At 38.0% G+C, this 17,318-nt stretch overlaps 1 protein-coding gene across 2 annotated transcripts in view; it reads right to left on the bottom strand.

Moving 5' to 3' along the window:
• Nucleotides 1-1,627: 1,627 nt before the first annotated feature.
• The window catches only part of HIF1A (hypoxia inducible factor 1 subunit alpha), a 33,031-nt gene continuing 17,340 nt past the window's right edge, over nt 1,628-17,318 (bottom strand). Inside the window, exons 5-15 of one of the 2 annotated variants that reach the window (XM_082762157.1) lie at nt 16,328-16,440; nt 15,002-15,204; nt 13,561-13,667; nt 13,262-13,409; nt 12,240-12,460; nt 11,775-12,055; nt 11,137-11,259; nt 10,513-10,907; nt 9,565-9,673; nt 6,693-6,819; nt 1,628-6,544 (exon numbers count right to left, since the gene is read on the bottom strand). In XM_082762157.1, coding sequence (XP_082618283.1) covers nt 6,393-6,544; nt 6,693-6,819; nt 9,565-9,673; nt 10,513-10,907; nt 11,137-11,259; nt 11,775-12,055; nt 12,240-12,460; nt 13,262-13,409; nt 13,561-13,667; nt 15,002-15,204; nt 16,328-16,440 — 1,979 coding nt within the window. In that variant the 3' untranslated portion in view covers nt 1,628-6,392. The remainder of the gene's footprint in view (nt 6,545-6,692; nt 6,820-9,564; nt 9,674-10,512; nt 10,908-11,136; nt 11,260-11,774; nt 12,056-12,239; nt 12,461-13,261; nt 13,410-13,560; nt 13,668-15,001; nt 15,205-16,327; nt 16,441-17,318) is intronic. The other variant, XR_014317638.1, reaches the window with a different exon arrangement.

Raw genomic sequence — 17,318 nt, 5'->3', positions numbered from 1 at the left:
GAGGGGCAGGGAGGCTTTAGCAGAGCTGTTGCATGCGGTCTGGGCACGTTTCAGCAGCTGCCGGGGGGGAGCTACACCTGGTGGGGTTTTGGTTGTTTGTCTTCTGAAAAAAACATTTTTCGTCTTATTGACGCATCATGGGGTGACTTCGTTCCTTCGGGGCCAAGCCCGGCTCCTCATCAGTTTCAGGAGGAACTTCGTTTAAAGGGAACAGAGCTTGGCATTGCAGTGACGGTGTGTAAAGCTCGAGTGTGTTTTCAGAGGATTGAAATTAAAAGTGCAGCGAGCGTTGCGATTTCTCAGAGATGCTGTATCAAGAAGCGCTAGGTGGGTTGTTTTTCTTTATTCTAAGGCAGGTGGGGCTGCAAATCGTGACACTTTGATTCCCTAAGAGGATGTAAGACATGGTGAGGACAAGGCTGTTGCGTGTGTGTTAATGCGTGATACGTCTTGCAGAAAATTCGGCTAACGGTGTAAAGAAAATGCGGTGGAGAAAAAAGGCAACAAATTCTTGCAGAACTCCTTTTCTGTGCCATTTGCAATGAAATACAGTGTTAATTTTTTAGGTTAATTAATCGTCCACTTCGTTTTCTTAACTCTCTAGTCAGTGTTTTCATTCAGCGCTCCTTCAGGTGCTGAGTACATTTTAATTGTTCCTTGGAAGGCAGGCTGTAGGTTACTGTATCCTCCTCATGTTCTTATTTAACTCCTAAATGAAGGGCTGAAGTCCTGTTTGTCCTATTAATTCCTAGCTTATAAGCAGCAAGTTAAGAAGCCATTCATCCTGCATAGATATGGCTAGAAATAACGGGTTTCTGCAGTTGCACGCAGTACAAGAGAACTCACTCACTTTTGAATGCCTTATGTGATTTAGATCATATAAGCAAATTGAAAACGTGAAAATCATGTTTTCATGGATTTTCATGAAAATGAATCATGGATATGTTTTATTAAACAGTGCATTCCAGCTTCCATGTGTGCAAACCCATCACTTCTAATAAGTAACGGGATCATACTCTACTGTGACAGCAGCTCTGAAAGCAGAACGCATGCACGCTTCTTCCCAGCAAAGCAAAAATGGGGCAATAGGTTTTGAATTTGTGCAATAGGAAATGGCATTCATTTAATGAGACAGTAAGAGTCGCAAGATGTTGTCAAATTTATTTGCATGTGGTGAGAGCAACTGAAAAATCAACTGGAAAAATCCTTTTGAATTTAATTTTTCTTTTGTTACTAAGGGTGTTCTTGATTTGTTTACCCAGAGGTTTCCTTTAAAATTTCCATCCCTCTGGCTCTGCATCTTCTCTGTAGCTTCCCCCGTGAGAGCCTATGCAATCCCTGGTGTCCGACTTGTTGAATTGTATGCCTAACCTCTTCTGTTCATGGATTTAGTCTATGTAATTCAGGTGGGATAACCACTGTGACCATTTATAAATGCCATTGGACAACAGACCACATGTATGCTTAGTGTCAAAGTTTGTTGACTTCAGTAGCAGGTGGGTCACACCTCCAAACGTGCACAGAGGTCTAGTTGTGCTGCACAGTGTTTAATTCTTCTTATTGTGTTTGCCATCTCCATCTTTTAGAACAGGAATAACTGATGTACAGAAATCACAGACGTCACAAGTTAGAAACAAACCCTCTCTTTTATTGAATTTTATACTGTTACACAATCAAAAAGAAATACAATCACAAGTATGTCAAAATGTTTCAAGAGAAATATCAATTGCAATAGGTTGTACTTGGTTCCAGAAAAGAATCTCATTAAAATATACCACTTTTTCATGAGAGAATACTGCAATTATTCACAAAATCTACCATACTGTATAAATCCAGTAGCAAACTCTTTAACCTTTTGGTAACTTGGCAAGCCTTGCTCAAGGTAAACAGGGAAGCAGAAGGAAAAACGACAATGCATTTTTTGAATTTGGATCAAAATCACAGTTCCCCAGACTGGAGCTTTCCAGGGAGTCGAGTGTCTGATCGCTAATGGTACTTTTAATGAAAGCTGGATACCCAACTCATGAGTTCCTATGAAAATACTGGCCTTTCTACATAGTACTCCTGGCCGGTGAAATGTTTGTTTTCATGCCGGGTAGTTGCAGTTTGAGTAATCTGCATGAGTGCAGTGCCATCTGGGTGAGATGTGTGCGGTGTTCAGTAGCAGCTAATCAAAGGGGATGGGGAATAAACGACTGACCCCAGGCATAGCCTCTAGTGCCTGCTGCACAGCACTGGGGTGCTCCTGGCTCCCAGGGTCATCAAAGGAAATGAGTCATTCAGCGCTGTGACAAGGGACAAAGCCTGACAGCAGATACGTGATGTGGGCTGTTCCACTAGTATCTGTTTAGCTGTTTAAAAAACAATTTAAATAATTAAAAATGCCATTAAATATGCACTGGTTTAACCTGTAATAATCAGCTATTTGATTCCTATAGCTTTATTTCATTGCAAGCATGTGAAGTTTTAATTGTTCTTTCTGGCCTCAGGCTGGGACTTAAAAGTAATTCATAATTACTCTGAGGGAGTTTGTGCGTACACAGGAATGGAAACTGATCAAAGTAACATAGTAAATTGCTTTAATTTTGTTTTCCAAGATCAATATACAGTCCAAGCTATCTTACTACATGGGTGGAAGGTGTGGTTAAGTGTGCACTTTGGACTCCAGGCTACCCTTATGGAGTGTAACATCTGCTGTCTAGCAGCTCAGCTGTAATAGTGGCTTCTTTGGAGCTACAGCTGTGGTTAATTGCGACTACTTTCAGGTAAAGGACTGAATGTCATCACCATAAATTCTGGCCAAAAAAAAGGCCTTTATCTTTTAACAAACCCATCAGCATCCTTGATAAAACATCAGTTGGAATCCATATGCAAAAAATAATTGATATGCCATGAGGAAGACATAGTGTGACTACTGCTGCAGTCACTACCTACTGAAAGCTAGCTTCGTTATGCTCAGCTTATGGGGAAAAGATAATTGAGCATGTTTCATATGCAAAAGCAAATACTACATCCAGCTGCAGTTTCTTCGTTATTACTGGTGAAGAACAAGTGCTCTAAGTAGCAAGTCAACACGGAACTTACTCAAAATTGCTAAGAAAACCTCTAGAAAGAAGTGTATTCTTCCTCCAAAGAAGGGGTAGAATCTAAGGCTATATAGCCTGATGCTAAGGAAAAAAAAAATTAAAGCAGCTAAAAAGCCTACTTCCTGCTTCTGTAAACTTGCAGCAGTTTTTATAGCAAAGCTGAGACTAGGCCAGAGCAGTTACTGTTACTCTTCCATGCTTTCTTCAGCATTTCTATGAGCTGAATAATTGTTCTCAGTAACTACAGCACATCATTCTTAGTCATAAAATTAATTTAGCCATATCCTGGAAGCTAGAGCTTCTACAGGGGATGCTCTAATAGTGAATGGGAGAGTTAGGCAAAGGAGGGGAACACTTGTTACATTTATGTGTAACTTTACAAGCTAGTTTTCAGGTTGAGGCTTTTTCTTTTTAATCCTCCGAAGTGCAAACCACTATGGGTACTACAATTCCTCCAAGGATTATTTATTTCACTCACTTTTACAAGCACTGTAAACAAAATGCTATGCCTCAGTAGTACGTATAATAGGAAACGTATGTGAGTGGGGAAGATTCTTAGACAAGGTGATGCTCATTTAAATCCCTGGCTGTTGTCATTAAGAACAGAAATGATTCCTGCTGGCTCATAACCACAGATCATGCAGGTCACGTAAATTTTCCTTCTCCTTGTAATATGGATTTTTCTCTCGTAACTCACTACCCTCTTTTCGTACATTAAAGAGGGACTCCAAGATAAGGAGTAAGTAACAGAACTACTTCAAAGAGGACAACAGAACATTTCTAGTGGGAGATGAAAAAGGATAGCCTCCCAGGACAGGGAAGTAAGAAAAGCACAACCCACTTGTACTTCTCTTGTCTACAAGACTCTCCTCCCTATCTCAGCTCCTGTCAGTCTATGCAGAGCTAAGGATATGGGTAGCCCCTGCCAGCTGCTGCTTAACTTGGCTATTACAACTTCTGCTACTAGAGAAAGCAATGCTAGGGGAAAACGTGCTGTCTTCAAGGCTTCACACAGCACACACGCAGTATTCTACTGCTTTTATCCAAAGAGCTTTGTAAGCTTCGCATACCAAAGCTTTATTACAAATCTTTAATACTGAAATATTAGGTGCGTATATATTCAAATTGTTCTCTACACAGATCTTGAGCTCTAGCTTAGTGTACCTTCGTGCTTTCCTTTCTCTATGGAACTTCTGCTGAAACTAAGTATGCAACCACATTCTGCTACCAGTGCTTTACCTTTCTCTAAGTCAGTAGCTAGCAGTCTCCATGTAGTTTCATTAGCACAGCTGTGTCAGTTTGAAAAGTGCTTTTGCTTCAGTGAAACTGTAACAGTAATTTTAAAAGACAGGTTAAGCTTATGCACAGTTATATCGATTTCAAAATACTCTAGACAAGTTCAGTGAAACCAGTTTCCAAAATAAAAACACATTTTGTGACACTCCACATTTGATTTCTTACACTGAGATACGCTGCTTAAAATAGTTACGTAGGTATGAATGTACAGAATATATTGACCCTATTTACACATTACAAGGTTGTATCAGTAGTATCATGTTTTATGACAGCAAAAGAAGTCACCTAGTCAAAGTTACTGAGTCAACAGCACAAGAAACTAGAACAACCTTTATCGTGGAGTACCAGCTTCATTTTCCATTGTGCAGTTTTGCAATTTAAAACAAGTTATCTTTAATCGGTCACTCTTGTGAATTTTACATTTCCTGCTTTCCAGTGTTACCTTGATAATGCTTCCAGAGACAAGCCTTTAAGCTGTTTGCGAGGAAGAATCTTTCCGCTCTGAAATAACGCACGTGCTGTCTTTGCACTTTCAAGTTTGCTAACTGGTGTGATAACATTACAAAATTTTACGTCTTTGGCCGGCAGTAGTACAACACTGTCTAGGAGACTTTAGTACTGAATAGGCTCAAATAATTAAGTCGGAGATGTTACGATCAAAGCAAGGAAGCAGTGATTTCCAATGAACTCTAAGTTAAAAAGGGAACACGGATGAACGATAACCACTAACAAAAATATAAATTATCTCATCTTTCTCAGATAACACACTCCCCAAGGGGGCCTGGTCCACATATAGTTTATTGATGTAAGAAAACAATACAGTTAGTGTTAGATCCAACCACGAAGAGCAAAAGAATGAGTGAATGAAGGTTTTGTACAGTACATATAGGAAAATAAGATGTCTGTGACAACTATATATTTCTAAATAAAAAGGCTTCTAAATATATTCAAGTTATTGAAATCTACATGAAAACATATGGATGTTAATAGCAACAAGGTGCGTGAAACCAAAACATCAAAATATTGAGCAACTCAATGATGTACTAGATAAAACTCTGCTAACAATGCAAGATGTTTTACAATCTGCTTGAAATATCACCTATACCACACAGGGTAAGCTGAACATTTAGATTTAAGATCATACACAATATTAGCATTAACTTCAACAACTACAGGCAGGGATTTATTTTTTTTTAAGCTGGCAAAGTGACTACTTTAAGAACATCAAACTCTCTCTAAATTGAGAATGTACCCAAATAAAATGCTGCTAGCCCTTCCCAGATAAAAACCTTTCCCTTTGACTAACCACACTCATTTAAGTCAAAAGCATAAGACAGCATTTAAGAACAATTTATATTACAACATGACTAAAATAATGACGTAATCCAGGTTTAAACATGATTTCATAGGCAAACAAAAGATTCTTCTTAAAAACTAGTTTTTATAAACGCAGAATATATTGCATGAGGAACTGCTGGTATTTTTTAAGAAAATATATTGTGCGATTGTGGCTACAATGCACTGCTGCAAAGCATTGTTGTTTCTTATAAAAATTATTAAAATAAAAAAAAACTCACTTGAACATAAACAGTAAGAGAGCACAAGTCTTCCAGCTACCTATGAAGAGCAGGATGGAAGTATTGCCAGTTGTTCCTGTGTTGACATTTTACTAATGATAAATTTTGGTGACCAACTCCCCAGCCAAAAATAAATATTTTTTAAAATCAGGTGCATATTTCTAAGCTGCTATTGCAAGTGTGTTTTAAATGTAATGGACTTAAGAGTGTATGTACCAAAGAATTATAAAAATGCACTATAGTTTGAGTTACTGTTACATAAAGAACGTATTAAAAAGACTGTCAAAATAAGTAGAAAGGGGATCAAAACTGAACTAACTGAATTAGTGCAGTACTGTAGCCAGGCTTCTAAAATCAGATATAGAAAATATAAATAGACTGCTTTAGGTGATGATTCACCAGTGTCCAAAAAAGGAACAAGTATTGTGAAAGCTCAGTTAACTTGATCCAGAGCTCTGAGCAGTTCTTCCCCCTGTAGCAGGTTTCTGTTGCCTTGTATGGGAGCATTTACTTCACAATCATAACTTGTGAGTTGGGGTAGTCCACTTTCATCCATCGACTGCCCTAGAAGTTTACTTGCTATGTCTACAGAGGAAGGGGAAGGAAAAAAGTGCACTTTATTCACTTTCCTCCAAAACTGTTCACAAACGAGACAAGTTGGTTATGTTTTTGTCACTCGGTTCTCTTCCACGCAGCCCTCCCATCCTCTACATATTTAAAAAAAGATACTAACCAGTTGATAATAGAATGATTGTCTTTTGCTCCACTCCATTATGACCAGTTGTTTTACATGCCTTTACACGTTTCCAAGCAAGCGATGCATTTCCTCCACGGTCACCTGTCTGCTGGAATAAAGACCCCTAGAAAGAAGTAAAACAAAACTTCTTTATTGAATGCTGCATCCTTCTCGCCTTCCACATCCCTTTTCCAAACCAGCAGTTTCTGCCACTAATTACCAATGCAGGCATTATTACAATTTAAAGGGGACTTCATTCAGAATTTAGGGAGAATGTGTTTCCAAGTACACTGGCCTTGAAGATTATTTAGAAGAAAACAGAATCAGATTTTTATTTAAAAGAAAACAGGATCAGATTTTAAGGTCTCCTCCCTTACACAAAACAATTACAAAATCCTGGTTATCAGCAGCTACCATGCTTGCTGTTAGCGTGGACATGTACACACACCCACACCCATTTAATTACCACTGCTCTTGGGTGAGTAAGCATCAGGTTTTCACTGAAGTCGCTAATGGTTTTCTGCACTGGAATTAACAGCGTGGACAGGAGATTCAGGAACCGTGGTTGGTTGATTTTATCTAAATTTAAGGTATAAGTTCTGCTTGCACTCCAGTTATTGCCACCAACCCATCTGATCCAAGTTTTGAGGGCAATGCAGTCCCAAGCCTTTCTGTTGCAGATACAGCACCTTGACATAAGTCTTTTGGCAGCAGCATACCAGGTTTGGGAGATAGAAAGTTTTTTTTTAAGAGCTCCATATAATTAGTGCAAGGAAGAAAAAGCCACCACTGAAACAGAAGATGGGATGGAAGGAGAAGCCCCATTTTAGTAACAAGTTTGCTAGCAACAGTGGCTGAATCAGCAAAGCTGTGTCTTGTTAGTAGTAGTGACTTGCAAAAGAAGAAAAAGTATTTCAGAATGCTGCCATTACCCTGAACACTTAAAATAGTAAAGGACATGATTTCAGGTTATAAAACACATGCAAGTCAAAAAGACAGTTGTATAATAGAAGTTAAACAACTCAGAAGCTGCATTTCATAGTAAGGTAGGTCACCTACATTGTTCCTGGTTTAAATTTTTATTTTATTTTTTTTAAACTATGAATGCAATACGGCCTTCCGTATCAAGACGTATAACTCACATTTTTCCCCTTTGGAAATTTGGATCATCATTTATAATCTCATTATAACACATTTTGCCTTTGTCTAATTCTCCTGCTTTCTAAAACCAAACTAAAGTGGTACTGTCTTTGCTTATTTTCATTCTTGGAAGTCACGGCAAGTTTTTGCACAATCCCAGTTCTGGATTTAATCTAATTTTTGTACTATGCATGTGTAAGGACTAGTTCATAAACTCAAATCCATTTTGGAGAAAGAAGCCAGATGACAGAAGTACTTGATTGTAGTAATGTCAGTAAGACCCAGCTACATGGAAAAAAATCAGCTTCTGACTGTGCAGAAACCCTTCAAAATACAAGTTTTGTCACACACAGGAAAAAAAAAAAGGGTTTACAGAGAATGAAATTTGAACCTATAAGCATTAAAAAGGCACTAAACATAACAGTGTATGTCCATTACAGGAGTTAATATAAAACTGCTTGTGTTCTGCTATTTTATATTTATCAGCAATGCTATATCACAGCCATAGCACCACTGCGTGAGAAGGCGGCAATGAAAAGCAATAAAATTTTTAGCAGAGCTGTGAATTCTTAAAGAGCTACTGGCAGCAACAGAACAACATGCATGAAAATTGCAAAGCATTTAACAAATAAGGACAATGGCATCAATATGTTGTTTGCTTTTTAATGAAGTCTGCTAGGCTCATAGAAAAAAAATGGATGTATGAATGCTTTCTCAGCTCTCACAGAAGAGGCCAATGGTAAGGCAACACACAGTGACTTGTTGCATTCCCAAACCAGAATGCTAACTCAGGAATAGTTCATAATTCAGAGGAAAAACAACCCTGCGCTGTAAGATGTGATGGATGACGACATCTAGGAGATGGATCACCAGAGGAAGAAAGAATCTCAAAGGCTACAAGGCAGTAGAGGAACTAAGAACTAACCACTTAAAAACTTGAGAGAAGTGGGAATTTGCAATGAAAGCAAGAGGAGAGATGCAGTACGTGGCAAAGCCCAAGGTTTCAAAATACTAAGAAATGACAGTAGGTGTCAAAGATCTCAGAGACAAAATACCCTTACAGAAGGCAACAAGCTTAATAGCCCAAGTTAAGTGACAGAAGTCTAAGAAAATCTAAAAAGTTTATTTTTGAGTTACTTAGCCTATGATGAGGTACTTGCTATCACATACTAAAACTAGAGAGACAGCGCATGAAATGGAAGTGGTAGTAATGTAAGTTTGCCAGATTGTAAGAATTCTATCTATTCCCTTATAGATCAGATGGTATTGTTATCTGACTGCTGTTATCCGACCAAATTAAGAAAAGAAAGCAACCTCAGTCTCAATGGAGAAATGATAGGAAGAAGTGTAAGAACACTGTCCAGAACTCACAAATATAAAAACTGAGTTTGAAACCAGGAACAAATGACAATAAACGACAATTTTGCCTTACATTTGTGCATATTCTACAGATGAAGCATGCCTCCTTGCATGTATGTTCACAAATGAGCATCTCCTACCTAATCAAGAAACGTGCTTGGGTACAGAGGGCATTTTTGAAATGACTGACAGTAAGAGAACTAAAAACCAGTATCTGCATATGCGAGGGAATTTCATGCCCAAACAATCATCTCTGATCCCAAGAGTCCATTGCATACCAACAGCTAAACTCAGGAGTCTGCACTGAAGCCTCGATTCAGAAATTGCAAGGTTAAAAGTGAATATTTTAAAATGGTAAAACAAAACTCACAATTCCAACTGCCTGAAAAAGTGAACCATCATGTTCCATTTTTCGTTTTCTCTGAGCATTATGCAAAGCTAGCATCTTTGGATTTAGTTCTTCATCCATTGCAGTAGATCTAAGAAAAATTGATTCAGGCTGTTAAGACGTTTCTACTATCCTCAAGCCATTCTTTTTTTGTGGACACTTATATACAATATGACAAAACTGAATTTATGAACTATACTAGTTTTCTTTTGTAACTGACTCATTTCAACAATTATTGTCTATGAGCATAGAAAATGTTAGCATTTAATCTTGCTGTGAAGCTCAGAATGAGTTTTAGCAAAAAAAAATTTAGTCTGTAGGAAAAAAAAACAAAGCATAAAAGTTCAGCAATTCATTTTCTACAGGAAGGAGGGAGGGAAGGGTGAGGAAAGTGAGTATTTCTATGTACAGATAAAGCTTCTGTGTATCAAAGGTCTGACATTCTGATTTTGTAGAATTTTCTATCATAAAAATGTGCTACGTATACCTTCGTCTGTCATTATGAATTATAGCTAATTTTAAAAGTAATACGTGTAGCACAGAGACCATAGATGACTCTTACCTCTTAACGAAGTGGACAAAAAATATCAGAAATACTGTGCGGGTATAACTACCTCTAAATTGCCTACTGCATTCTTTTTAAATGGTTGCATGTCAGATAAAAAAGCAAAATAAACTTATTAATGCAGTTGGCATACAGTAGCTGCCTATTACATGAGATGTAAAAGCTACTGCAAAAAAGCTGCTGAGAAATTAACTTTAGGGAAGATCAGCATATCAAAAATATAGTATGAAGTGTCTGGATTTCAACATATCAGTATCTACTTTGAAGCAGAACACTGAATACAATGTATGCCAGTTGCAGTATTTAAAAGCACTTTGTATCTAATTTCTTAAATTCCTTGAAAGTGAGCTTGGCTTTTAAAATACCTTTTATTCAGAGTGACTGTTAGCAAACTGGGTGTTCCTGGACAAGGTTTTTCCGTCTGATCCAATGTTCCTTTTCCTGTTCTGATTGGAGATGCAGTTCGACTCCTGTTCCCACCGTAAGGTGACGCTGGGGCACTACTCGTGTCATTGATTATGTGGACAGGAGATGAAGGAACAATTAGCGTCTTCACATCATCCACACGTTCTGCCACTGGTTTTATTTCATCAGCAGTAGTTGATGGTGTCTGAGTCTGCTGAAATATGGTAATAGTGGCTGTGTTTTGGGAGCTGGAAGAACTGCTTTCCAGTGGAGATAGCTGATCAAAGGAGCGTAGCTGGAAGTCATCATCCATCGGGATGTAAGGAGCCAACATCTCCAAGTCTAAATCAGTTTCCTGGAAAACAAGACGTAAAACTTACGCATAGGTCAGAACATCTCAGCTCTGAATTCATGGCTCCTTTAAGGCTCTTCTTTTTACCAAATCCTTAGAATAATTATTTAGCTTATTTTAGTAACATGTTCCATAAAAGAAGAATGAGGTCTCTGAAAGCATTCTAAGAAAGCAAGAAGAACATTGAGAATAAGCGTTAAGATGATGCAGATTTCAAGTTAATATACATTACCTGAGTAGAGAATGGATTTTTTGCTTCTGTATCTATCGCAAAGAGTTTCTCCACTAATTCCAGTTTGAACTCATTAGCCATATCATTATCCACATCAAAGCAATAGTCATTGGGACTACTGGGCTGTGAAAACATTTTGAATGCAGTTTTAAATTTCTGTCATTACCTTGTTTTATGTTGTATTTACAGGTGGTCTTAAAAGTGTACAAATGTAAGACTTAATTCCAACCTGTGGTTGCACAAAAACTAAAATGGGAAAGGAAGACATTTACATTTATCTGTATACATTTAAATTCACCCCATTTGGGAAGCACAGAAGTACCCTTTGCAAGTAAATTATGGCAAGTAATTTGCTGTTTACAGGAGTCAACTCTGACTCATCCTTTTCTAGAAAGACCAATCCCAAGCTTTTCTTCTTTCTGTGACACGTACTACTGCATGCATTTGCAAGACTTGCTTCCATGAAGATATAATTCTGCCTATGAAAATTTATCCATTTCCTCAGAGCTTAACTAAGTCACAACCTAGAAATAATTTTTAAATTCATGCCTTGGCTGCATCTTTAACTAGATTTGCTCTACAAGCCCCAACACAGCACATACATTTTAATGACAGCATATCCAAATTACGTAACTAACCTCAGGTGAACTTTGGCTGGTACTTGCATCAGAAGGGCTGGTTGGCTGCTCTTGCACCTGAGGCATGGTAAAAGAAAGTTCGAGTGTCTCTGTGTTTGGCTCCAGCTTTGATACAACTTCTCTATTGAGTGCAGGATCAGCATTGCTACGAAGTGGCTTTGTAGTTTCAGAGGCAGGTAGTGGGGACATTGCCATATTTATATTCTGCAATTTCTCACTGGATGAGGGGAGCATTACATCGTTATACAAAGGAACTTCATCACATTGTTGTTCATCAGACTCTATAAAAATTAAAAGAGACCATCAACCTAAGTAACAATACTGAGCGTGTCTACGGACCTCATTAAATTTCAATAGTGGCTGAAATATCACTAGGCAGTGATACTCAGAGCTTATTTTCTGAAGTTCACTGTAAAACACTAGCTTTACTAATTAGCATGCTCTCCAATTTAAACACACACCCACCATTACTGCTGAAATCTAGAGAGATAATTGTGTCTCCAGCAGCTGGAGCCAGCACAGTTAAAGCATCTGGTTCCTGTTTAAGTTTTTCAAAAAGGTTGTTGGTATCATCCAGGTCATCTTTGTTGAATATTTTGGTCATTTTCATATCTGGAGACTCCACTGGTTTCAGCATACACTCAGTTTGTCCAAGGGAAAAAATCAAGTCCTTCTGAACAATTCCACTGCCAGACAGAAAGGAAGATGATTATTAAAAAAACAACTAATGCACAGCTAAAATTCAGCCTTAATGGTTTGTAAGTTGCAAGTGATTAAAAGCTAACGAAAATATTTCCTCAAATGTAACAGACAAAGCAAATACTAATTCTGGTGCCATAAAAAGGTAATAAGTAAATAGACATACTTTTCAGAAAGCATCAAAAAAAAAATAAAAAACAGAAAATTGCAGATTTACATAAAAAAAACAAAAAACTTTGTTTTAAACAAATGTACCATATGGTGACAGACTGACACTAGTACATTCACTAAATTTTTGAAAAACTTAGGACTACTCTACAGGTGCAGAAAAATAGTTAACAAGTCTGCTTTAACTTGAAGCTTTCAGTTAAAAGAATCCCGAGGAAGATAAATAGGATTGAGATACGATTATTGCTGCTCTGACTACATCAGCAAGAATGATTAGTAAAATAAATCGCTCCAGACTGTGTACAAAGATTAAATAAACATACAGAATGCACAGAAATTCTCAGACGTTTCCATCATAGTAAAACCCAGAAGAGGTTGGTCCTATACTCATTTGCCTGCAGAGGTCTTCCAAATGACATCACTAGATCAAAGAAGTGGCTTTTGTATTTGTTTTTAAATACAACTGCTAATCCTTTGACTAGCAGTATTTTAAGTAAAAATCTAATTGGCAAGAAAACAACATAGCAACATCATAACAGGGGGAAAAAAAGATGCAGGGCCATCAGAATCTGAGCCTTCAAAGAAATCGTGTCAAAAATGGCAATATCCACTCAACTTACCTCAACACATAGTTTACACATACTATGCACTGTGGCTGGGAATTCTTAGTGTTGTATATAACAGTTGCTTGAGTTTCAACCCAGACATAGCCACCTTGTTTAGCAAGCATTCTGTACTGCCCTGTTGTCACCTGCCCTTTTGTGAACACTGAAAAAAGAAAGGACATCAGCTTTAACCACAGGCAGGAAAAGAAAGTCAGTTTTCAAGATAAGTATTCTCTGCAGATTCCTGTCTGCAGTTAAAAGAAAACCCTTGTTATTCTCTTGTTTTCCCCTGGTGCTGCATCTTCCCCACTTACTGTCATGGTGCGTTTTGGTCAGATGATCAGAATCCAGCGCATGGTAGTACTCATAGATGGAACGACCCAGGAGTTCCTCTGGTTCATATCCCATCAGCTCTGTAATTCTTTAAGACAAGGGAGAGGTTGCTAAGTAGAAGCAGACACTGAGCAGTGAAAATACTAGAGCACATGGATGCTTGCAGATACACGGAGTTCTTAAGAATCTCTCCCATATACATTAGCAGCAATGGTGGTTTAGTGTGAGTTCCTTTTGAAGTGCTATTTTTTAATGCTTATTTAAAAGAGAAGCTTCAGCAGGCATAGGATTTTACTTCTCACTGAATATGTATTAATCATGTCCCATGATAGACAGGATTATGTATATTCCTGCTTCCTAGTCCTTGTTTTTTTGCTTAAAGGTAGACAAGCGACTTATGGATAAGAATATACAGCTCACACAAATGTGAGAACATAATAAAATTATAAAGATATGCTTTAACAGTTTTAACCATGCTGCTAAGACAAATTAGGAATCCAATTTGTTCTTCCCACTGTCTACAAAGGAAACAGTATTTTCTTCAGCCCCTAGAGGGCAGTGCTACCTAGAAGAAAGGATTTCTTTGGCCCTTTTCTTTGCCCTATTTTACACACACAATGTGACCAAATAAGTACCCTTCTATGTGATACCACAAATCCAACCAAGGTGAAGGTATTGCAGAGGTCAGAAAACAATGTGCACTAACATACCTTGCATCTAACTGCAGCAACTAATTAAGAAATTAATTTCTGGTATAAATAAAAGGAAAGTCTTAGCAAGCAGTAACAGGTAATACCCAACTGAGAAAACCTTAGGCCAATGATTTCTTTCACTTCTGCTTTTCAAATTTGTCAAGCTGAATTTTCCAGATAATAGTAAGAGCAGTATTTATTAGACTACATCTGTGATTTCTAACAGAAAATGTTATTTTTGCAGATGTTATTGCATTAGAAGTACAGAGCTTTTTTTTCTTGACTGGAGCCAGCAGATGCTGATCTCCTGAGGAAAGGGTGGGGAAGAAGGTGTTGCAAGGAAATGTGCTTGACAAATATTATACATGTACTCTTTTCAGTCATCTTCAAGGATCTTAAAATCCTTCCCCATCTTTTTCAGTGTCCAGAACGATTTTTTCATTTAAATTTAATTGTTACCACATTACTGAAGGCCAGTGTGAACAGGCAGTGGTATTATTCTCAAGTAATAACCCTACATTTTGCTTAAATTTAAGAATTTAGCTTTTACATAAAACATCCTGATCGGTTAGTAAAACCCAAAGCATCCCAGCAACAACTCCATTTTGCAGAAGAATCAAGTTATGCTTTTACATAGTCTCACTCCCTAAGTCCTACATTAGCCACCACACATACAACCCCTGCAAATCCTTCAAATGAGCACAGCTGTTAAGCACAAAATGTAGTTTACCTTTCATCACAATAGGAAAACTTCATATCGAGACTGTGACGACTGAGGAACGTTTTACTGTCCAGCGGGACCTCAATGTTGGATGGGTGAGGAATAGGTTCACATATCAACACCAAGCACGTCATGGGAGGCTTCTTGTAGCCACAGTGAGTTTGATTACTGCACGTGTCGTACACGCGGATGTGCCCGGTGCAGTGCAGGACCTGTGGGACAGTTACATTTCAGAAGAGACCAGGTTGTTTTCTCTCAGACCACACAGACTGCACTTCCATCAGCACCCCCTGAGGGAGTTCTCCCCTCCCCACCTCTCTACGCTGTGCTATCAACAGCAGGAACCCAGCAGTCCTTTCCATCTGATTGTTAAAGTACAGCCAGCTCTCTTCCTCACGCTGCGCAGGCTGCAGTCAGTTCGCTGGCTGCCAACTCCTTCCTCTCTGGTGTTTGCAGAAGCAATGCTAGAAGTTTCTGCTTTTCTGTCAGTTGTTCTTCTTTTAAAGTTACATTAATTACACTGGTAAGCAATTACCTCAGCAAAAGGCATCCTACTAAGCCAACTTGAAAGCTATGGTAATAGGAGCAGCCTCCATTTTAGATGTTAAAAGGAGAAATCAAGTGTGTTCTTCAAAAGATGAGCAGCTTTGCATTTTCTGTCCTCCCCCCATTTCTTTTTTTTTTTTTTTTTTTTTTTTTTAAAAAATTGAAGTAAAATTGTTTACATACAGCAGCAAAGAGGAACAAGAAACAAATTGTTTGATCAAGAGCAAATTAAAAAGAATATTTTGAGCTGTAATGCCACTTCATACAGTAAAAGGTTACATTTTTTCCACAGGAGAAAATGCATTCATTTCAGAGTTACCAGACTGGGCTCTTTTTATTCTGATTACTACAAAAGGGATAGCCAGCAACTTCAGAAAGAACAACATACAAGTCCTTCTCAGAGACCTCGATGTCGTACTTACAATACCGAATCAAAAGGAATCAGGTATCAGTGCAAGTGGTGTCAAGTATATTTTCTCAGAGGAGGCTTTACACAAACGTTTAGTAATTGTAATTTCTAATAAGTGAACAACCTCTAATTTAAAGTGGAGAATTAATTTAAAGGCTTTTGAAAAACAAATTTTAAAAACATTGTTTCAGTTGCATCCCGATGCACTCAGCATTAAAATTCAGCATATTGAAGCACAATCATTAAATTAGTTAAGTACTTACTGAAACTCCAGCTCAAGTTACGTGAAGGGAAAATGTTGAAATACAGCAAGTTATGCAAGTTATGACATCTGAAAAGGAAGCTGCCAACCTATGCAAGTATTCCTTTGTATTCATTACCTTCCACGTAGCAGACTTTATATTCACTGTTCTTCCCCTGCTGGTCAGTGTGCACTTCATTCTGAGAAAAAAGCTGCGCTCCGTGTTTTGTTCTTTGCCCTTTTTCACAGGACCTAGCAAAAGTAAATAGTAAACTAGTTCTTAAACTCTTGGAGCATCTTCTGACTGTATTCAAAAAAATAAACCAAAAAACCCACCACTCAAAAACCCGTGTTATAGAACTGTGGAAAAAAACCAGCTAATAAAACTAGAAGCACTTTTGATTAATAAAGCTTTTCAGAATGAGTTTTGCTGTGAGGTAGGCAAAAAAAATGAACTTTCACTGTTTTAAGATCAGTGTTGTATTTGTAGCCAACTCCACACTCCCAGATTTCAGGAAAAAGGCAGGGAGAGACTGAGAATTTAATATATTTTGAAGTTGCAATAGGGGACGAGAGAAGCATATACAGAATGAGAAGTACTTTAAGTTGCTTTGAATTAAAACAGATCAGTAATTCACTGCAGGGAGGTCCACATATGTTTTGGGCCCATTCCTCTTCAGGACTGCAGTATTTTAATTTTTTTTTTTAAATTCAGAATTAAGTGTTAATTAATGTTTAAATGCATCCGAGTGTTTCCACAGGGATTTATACTCTTAGAGTAAGCAGGGACCAAGTTTTTAAACACACTTATTAGCATTCTTGAAAGAAGTCAAGACAACCTGATACAAATTAATATCCGTGGTACTCGTTTTTCAGTCTTACTCGCTAGCAGCAGGCTCTATATTAAGGTTTTGCCTTTAGAGAGGAGAACCTTTCAAAGTCAATTACTAGCTAGGCTACTCAAAAACGCAAAGCCTATTTTGGGCACAGAAAACACAAACTGATGCTATCAGGAGAGCTGCAAGCAGCTCGCTGTGCATGGACAAAGGCAACAAAGCACCTAGGAAAAAGAGCAGTGGAAAACAGTGAGCTTGCAGAGGGCTACTAAACATTGAGGCCCAAATCGTGGC

This window comes from Aythya marila (assembly GCF_965140915.1).
Source record: "Aythya marila genome assembly, chromosome: 5".
Classification (NCBI taxonomy): Eukaryota; Metazoa; Chordata; class Aves; order Anseriformes; family Anatidae; genus Aythya; species Aythya marila.
This window is presented reverse-complemented; position numbering and strand designations above follow the sequence as displayed.